Source organism: Egretta garzetta, unplaced genomic scaffold, assembly GCF_000687185.1.
Source record: "Egretta garzetta isolate BGI_Z169 unplaced genomic scaffold, ASM68718v1 scaffold581, whole genome shotgun sequence".
Taxonomy (NCBI): domain Eukaryota; kingdom Metazoa; phylum Chordata; class Aves; order Pelecaniformes; family Ardeidae; genus Egretta; species Egretta garzetta.
In genome coordinates, this window is record NW_009258623.1 from 346,849 (window position 1) to 354,317 (window position 7,469).

At 46.0% G+C, this 7,469-nt stretch overlaps 1 protein-coding gene across 1 annotated transcript in view; it reads right to left on the reverse strand.

The window, feature by feature from the left end:
- The window catches only part of LOC104134662 (keratin, type II cytoskeletal 4-like), a 5,470-nt gene extending 2,293 nt beyond the window's left edge, over positions 1–3,177 (reverse strand). Inside the window, exons 1-4 of the mRNA XM_035903697.1 lie at positions 2,719–3,177; positions 1,677–1,891; positions 1,298–1,358; positions 549–644 (exon numbers count right to left, since the gene is read on the reverse strand). Of these exons, the coding sequence (XP_035759590.1) occupies positions 549–644; positions 1,298–1,358; positions 1,677–1,891; positions 2,719–3,177 (831 nt within the window). The remainder of the gene's footprint in view (positions 1–548; positions 645–1,297; positions 1,359–1,676; positions 1,892–2,718) is intronic.
- Positions 3,178–7,469: the final 4,292 nt, after the last annotated feature.

Sequence of the window (7,469 nt, forward strand, 5' to 3'; positions counted from 1 at the left end):
AAAGAAGGGCTGGGACAAAGAGCTACACTGCTTGGCTGGTGGATATAACAAGTCAAGAGATGTCCCTCAGGTTGGCTCAGCAGAAAACTCTCCCTGCTGGATGAGTTGCCACATGTCAGCTGCTGACCTACATGCTGACCTGCAGCAATTCTGCCCACATCAAGGGCAAGGAATTTGGGTGACTTAACCCTTGGTATCCTGTCATCTTCAGCTGCTTTACTGATGTTAATGACAGGATTAAGCTGGGAGTTTGTTTAGCTCTAATCAGACAACAGCAATCCAGAGTAACTAGACAGACGCATCTCTTTTCTCAGGGGTAGAGTTAGGACACAGCCAATTCGTCCCTGGAGCTGCATTAAGAAAGGGGGAACCACCCTATTTCCAGCATAATTGTGTTAATGTTATATCAACCTTGTACTTCCACGCTTTCAAGTATTCAGGGCTTGGGATGAGACATGTCCAAGAGGGGTTTGAAGGTGTAGGAATTTGGAGCACCTGAAGGATGAGGCAGCACTGCCAAACTCCTGGGATAGACCAGAGGAACTCACCTCCTCAAACACACATTTCAACAACTCCAGCTGCCTTCTTAACAGATCCACCTTCACCTCCAGCTCTTCCTTGTTCAGAAAGATACAGTCTGCATCCTGAAAGACAGGAGACACATTCCAGCCCAATCCCGCTGAAAACATTGGAGAAACAGAAGGCAGAGGCAGCGCCAGTAAAACAGAAACGTGTTCCAACAAGCTTTCAAGAGCAGAAAGGTGTGAGAGGGTGAGTCAAGATGCCCTGGTGTCTCCTAAAGGAAAACAAAACCATTCCAACATGACTTACAGGGATTAGTTTATTTATTACTTAGGACCTAGCTACAAACTCAGAATTGACTAATGAGCATTTAAACGTAATTTTTTTAATATTGTTCAAATGATTTCTGCTTTTCTGATGTCCAAGTATAAAGGATGCAAAGAGACTTTCAGAAAATAACCAGTGTCTTAGATACTGGCCATTCCAGTGTGACCTCTCCCGCACTGTCCCCCTCCCACCGTACTTCAAGAACGTGCTTGGGGTAACAAAAGTATTGCTGCGGTGCTGATGAGGTGAGCTTTGAGGATGCAGTGTTTTTGCTTTCTACTTGCATTTTCCTCTTTTTCTGACCCTGTGCCTCTTTACAGGCCTCCTCCTTCTGCTCATTATAAAACACTTTTGCCGGGCATTTGCTAATAATGCACTATTTCAGCCAAGCTTTACACCAAATAAACCTCTTATAGGTTTAATGCTTCATGTATTTTGAGCCTCTCACCTTTTTGAGTGCCACAAACTCATTTTCCACAGTCGTACGCCTGTTGATTTCCTCTTCGTATCTGTTGGAAAAGGAGAAGAAAAGGGCTGAGCCAAGCAAGACTCACAAGCGTTAACCATCAGGTATAAATAACACCCTTCACTTGCTCAGAGACTGCCATCAGGCACTGTATGACCAGTGTCTGGAGACCAACCATTAGACCATCCCAGGATCAGAAGCTTCTTCCTGAACGACATTAACAATGCAAAGGGTTTGCAAGTGAGACAGAAAAATGTGACAACCCCAGAGGGGATGTGCCGCATGTCTGGGAGGTGTTGCCTGAGATGAACCAGAGGAGAAGTGAAAAGCCAACAGCTAGAGGAGACCTGAAGGTCCTTACTTGCACTTGAACTCCTCCACCAGCTGGCTCGTGGCACACTCTTCACTGCCCAGTTTTTGCTTTTCACATAGCAAGCAGTCCAGGCGCTTCCGCAGGTCGCAGATGTAATTCTCAAAGTACAGTTCAAGATTTTTCCCTTTCTTCGGTAGGACATATTGCTGCAGGAGACCCCACTTGGTCTCCAGCACTTTGTTCTGCTGCTCCAGGAATCGGACCTGTGGGCCGAAAAATAACAATTCTTCAAAAGAAGAGATGGATGCAGTAGCTCAACACCTGGTTTAATTGTCACTGTGAAACTGCAGGTGTAAGAAGAGGATTTTCGGGAAGTGAGAGGTGATATGCCACAGTGACCATAAGACTGTCTGCCCTTATTTAGAAATCTAGGTCACATGTCAAAATTATTTAGAAATCTAGAATTTTCATGTCTAAATCTGCCTTTCCCATCAATTAATAGAAATAAAGCTCCTCTGGGTGGTACCCTGCTGCATGTTAGGATGAGATTGAACCCCGAGAGGGTGGAACCTGTTTGTCTCTGTTTTTTCTACAAAGGGATCCTACGATGCCAGCTCAAACTTCAATATCTAACGTTTAGGTGCCTGAATCAAGATGAACCTCCTTTGCCTTCAGGAATGTTTTTGGAACAGTCGCTATATTTAAAGACAAATGGGGGAGAAGGGTCTAATACAGGGCAGAAAGACAAGCCCGTCAGGGCTGTAACCTCTAGCTGACCTAGAAGAAGGCTGCAATGAGAAATCCAGCCTGGAACTGAGGCTGTCCAGAGAGGAGGCACCTGCAAGAAAGTCCAGTGCTACCGTGGCCACAATACAAACGCCATCCAATTCTAGGACCGGTATGTGGCTGAAATGAGCCCTTTCCCCAATACTGAAGACACACTGAACCAACATGGCTCTGTAAGAAACCAGACCCTTGCATGGACCCAGCTCAGTGATTCATGGCACGAGCTGGACTGAGCTTTTGGAGGAGGTTGGTTGTGGTTTACTTTTCTCAAAGAATTGCAAGTGCGGAGCAGGTTTGCACTCACCTTGTCGATGAAGCAGGCAAACTGGGTGTTGAGGGTCTTGATCTGCTCCTTCTCCTGACAGCGTATTTCATGTTCCAGCGGGTCGACCCCAACACAGAGGGGCTTCAGCAGCCGTTCGTCAATGCAGATACCTTGGATGCCATCAGCCTTGCGATCGGGGTAACCTCTCACAATACTATATCCCCTGGGGCCACAAAGGCCAACCCTTCCTCCAACATTACCATAGCCTACGCCGCCAAAGCCGAACTCTCCAAAACATCCAGTGCCACAGACCCCGTTCACATAGGAAATTCTCCTGTTTCCACCCAGGTTGCAGACACTCCTGCTGCTATAGGCACCAGCTCCACATCGGGCAGACTGGCAGGCAGAGGCGGCGTAGCTTCGACCGCAGATCTCTGAAGCTGAACTGAAGCCTCTTCGTCCCAGGACAGATCTCACTGTAGGTGCCTGCCTACTCATCGTGGCTTATTTGGAGGTGGAATACGAAAGTTTAGGGGAAGCTCTTCTGCAGGAGAGGAACAGAGATCCCGCTGAAGTGACACAGTGATGCTACCCCTTATATACATTTGGGAAGCTGGCCTTGATAGGATCAGGACATTAATTTAAAGCGCTTAAGGGTTTGGTTTGCCTGGCAGCAATAAATGCTCCTCAAAATGCAAAGCAGCCCAGCAAATACTAACTACTGAGGAAATAAAAAGGAATCTAAAAGTGCTCTGTTTGCAAGTTGGCTTAGAATATATTATGGTTTGAAGTGTTCCCCTAACTTACGCTAATTATAGTTTAGCAAACATTTTTGAAGGAACTCTTTGTGATTTGTTTGCAGTGTGTCGTTTGGGGTTTTGTGTCTCATGGGGTTTCGTGTATGATGGCGTGTTTTGCAGACTTGCATTTTGTGGGGGTAATTTCACAATCTCACCTTTTTTCTCTCACCAGGCTTGTTTTGGATGTGGAAAAGTAACCAAAAAGAAAAAAAAAGAAAGTCAACCATGAAGAAAAACGATGGAAGTCATGTGATGAATGGTGGATCATTTCTGTGCCTGAAACACCAGCAAATTTACTGAGTTATGGGTCTGGATTCATATGCAAGGGCTCAAAATGCCCCCCAAAAGCATTCCCATCAAGCATTTCACACTGACCTTCTGTTACCACATGAAACACCACCACAACAGAGCACGTTGCATGCAGGAACCGAGGCATATTTCAGTTTTCTTACTAGGTTTATGTTCAGTGACATTTTCACTTGAGGAATGCTGCAAACTCTTCACCTGAAGTCCATTTGATGCAGCTGAACCTTTGGCCCTCGGTATATTGGAGGTTCTATCAAGCTGGAGGTCAGAGACCTTCTTGACTCATCTTCTGGTAGTCTCTACAGGGAACAAAAAAGGAACAGTAGCATGTTTCAGCCTGGTGAGATCCACCTCATTCAAGAAGCAACAGCTAAAATTTGGGTGACTTTGCCAGGCACGTCTTTGACACTCAATGGAGATACACCTCCAAGAGAGAGACAACAGCCCCTGGGTCCGTGCTTGGGGGAATTGGGGTGATTCACTCTCCGCAGGTGCTGGTCTTTCTCCATCAGCAGAGGAAGTCTTAATGAGTAGATTAGGCTGGACACCAGAGATGGCTTTGACTCACATTGGCAGGATGAATCTCTCTCTCTCCTCCTCACCAGCCCAAGGGGGTGAGACAGCAAACCTATCTGCCAACCGTCTCGGGGCCTTCTACAAACTGGCATTTGGAAAGTCAGAAAATTAGGGCTCTTCTAGCTCTTTGAGAGTAAAGTGTTTGGGAGAAAAAGAGACATTATAGTGCAAACAACTAAATGCCTTCAGCCCTTCCTAACTGAAGGGGAGCAACACTTGGAGAAGTCTGCATGTTATACATCCAACCCGACGGTGTCTGGAGACAGCCGGTAGCTGTGTTCCCTCACCCTCATTAACCCCCCCTCCAAAAACTCTTCCCAAGAGTTAGGATCAGGCAGTGCAAATCATAAAACCGATGCTAAACCTCCTTGAAACATTAAACCTTCTAATATCAGGTTCTTAGACAGAAGGCATGCACACCGAAACCGTAGGACGTGACTGCAGCACCGAGATTCACAAGGCTATTAATTGAACGTGTAATTGCAACGTATGCGAGTTTGAGGGGCTGGTGGCATAAATTAGTTGTGTAAACTGGTACTTTTGCCCTATCCAAATGGGGTAATTCAACATATTTACGGTATGACTTTCAGATCACGCCTTTGTTTACAGTATTTTAGGCTCATGGTTTATACTGGGTTGCCAGCACAACTGGCAATATCAGTGAAAACAAATATTAGAGACTTCAGGCTAAAGCTTGTAACTTCCCAGGTCCTTTAAGTTCTACGCAAAGATTTATCAGAGGCAAAATGCATATCTGAATCCAAGGAAGTGTACAAAAGGCAGTTGTTACGAGATCCATATAGGACAACTGCGTCCTGGACCAGAAGTCAGGCTGCAGGCTGGTGTGCCCCTGCTTCCTTTCTGCACCCCAGTATAGACACCAGCTGTGTGGGAGACACCTGGAACCTGTCACAGGCTGCAATTAAACATCTGTGAACCCACTGCTGCAGCAGCCCCAGTTCCAAAACGCCTCACCAGAGCTGCTGGCTTCCTGATAGGTAAGAGATATGGGGCATAAGTTGCCCAGTATTGGGTAAAATTTCTGTGTTGGCCAAATCCCCATTGCTGCTCCTGAGCCCCAGTGAGAAGGCAGCTATGCAGAAGGTTCATGCAATGGCTTTTAGGTCTTCCCAAGGAACGACGAGTGCTTTGCCTGTTAGTACCCAAGATCTCAGGAATCAGCAATTTGTTATTGTGAGTATGGACATGGGAAATGGGGGAGTGCTCTGGAGCAAAAATCGCATCTTTTTTACTCAAAAAAAAAAAAAAGGAGGAAAAGGACTGAGGAAGCAAAAAAGGAAAATATTTTGGTGAGGGGTTGAATGAGTCATTTTGACAACTTGCAATCTCTCCCTTTGTCAGCATTCTTCTCCCTGAATGTGCTGCTGAAAATGGAATTCGTTATAAGAACATGTGAAGTTCACTAATTTGTTTGTTGCCTCTGGAGATGAATCTGAACGAGCTCTTAAAATGTGTTTTATGCGATAGTCTCAAAGAGCCATGCTCCATCTCTGTAATTATCCACAGCCATAGAAAACTCATTGCATTCAGATTGGACAATGGCAATAACTCGCCTGGGCTAACAGCGCTTGATGGATGTCAGGTTGGGTCGTAACACGTGTTTCTATACACACAGTTTCATGGGCTGTACAGACTCCTGGCCATGTCATTCACGAGATCTTAAAGAATTGATCTGATTAGTGTGGCCTCATTCCCTTGTACCCTAAAGTCAAAGTTGTCCAAGGGAATTCAATCTGGTAATGTATTTTTTCCTCTCATTAGCCTACATCTGCTTTATGTTAGAAGTTGAGGCTGGGATTTTCAAAGGATGTTCCTCATAAAATTCATCAAACACTGGGCCTGGGTGCACCTTCCTCCCTACTTCAGCCATCAAACTAGCCCTGTATTCTAATTTCATCTCTGAGACTCCGTCTATGGCTAATGGAAAGAGATAGGCATCTCCAGACGGTGATTCATCCCATCCTAAAATAGGCACCTGACGGGTGGGAGGAATCCACCTCTGGAGGTACTTACCTCTCTTCTTATTGACTACCAGAGGCAGTCTAGACAAGCAGACAACTAGACCAGGCGCCCCACTTCTGGATGGTTAAAGTTAGGTGAAATTAGTCCCACCCTTTGGGCGTCGAATTTCTTTAGCACCTTTGAAGTCTTAATGAGAGTACCCAACATCACATGCTCTCTAGATCTGCTCAGTTCCTGATGCGTGCGTATATCATATCTCTGCGGTGATTAGCGCCTGTAAAGCTGAGGCTTGCGACAAAGCAAAGGATTATTTTGGTCTTTTTCATGTTGATGTCTTCCTCCCACAGAACTGCACAGTGGAAATGAATGTGGGATGTATGGGAATCCGGGCCCCTGAATGGGGTGGCATCACACGGCCTGTTAAAGCAAAAAAGATCAGGAAAGTTGCTGTTCTTAGGTTACAGCAACTTCCCTGTAAATCTGCAGGAGCTCTTCTCCCTTCCAGTCAAAGCTGTTTCCTTGGGCAGAAGAGATTCTCTGAGCCATAGAGACGGAATTCCCAGTGGAAGTTGGGTCAGGTCCTCCTGGGAAGCCGATGGGAGATAAGCCTTTCCTCTTGTTATGCTGAAGGCCTGGTGCCCAAGCCCACATTTGATTTGATTTGTGAAGCACTGCCGCACGCCTGGTGAAACACCCGGGTGGTGTCCCAAGAGGCTGGTCACAGGTTTAAAGTAAAGCATTTGCTAAATTAACTTATCGGATCTGGAAATGGTGGCAGAGGGGAGTTTGGAGGTGTGAAAGCAATGCTAATTCTGCGTCATTTCCCTGACTTACTCGTCTCTTGCATGGGAAGTGACAGGGTCATCTGTTTGCAATGGGAACACCACAACCTTTACGAGATGCTTAAACCCCTCCTAATGAATATTTATGGCTGCTCAATTGTTCTGTTCCTGTGAAATCTTTCTGGCGGTTTTCTTCGATAAAGGTTGCGATGGTTTTCTTTTGTGCCTCTCATATTTGATTGGGAAATGACTTCCTATCACAGGATTACGGAGCGGGGGGAGGGAAAGCTGAATCACGATAATCGCTTGGGATGGGAAGGGCCTTCTCCCTGCATTCCCCCAT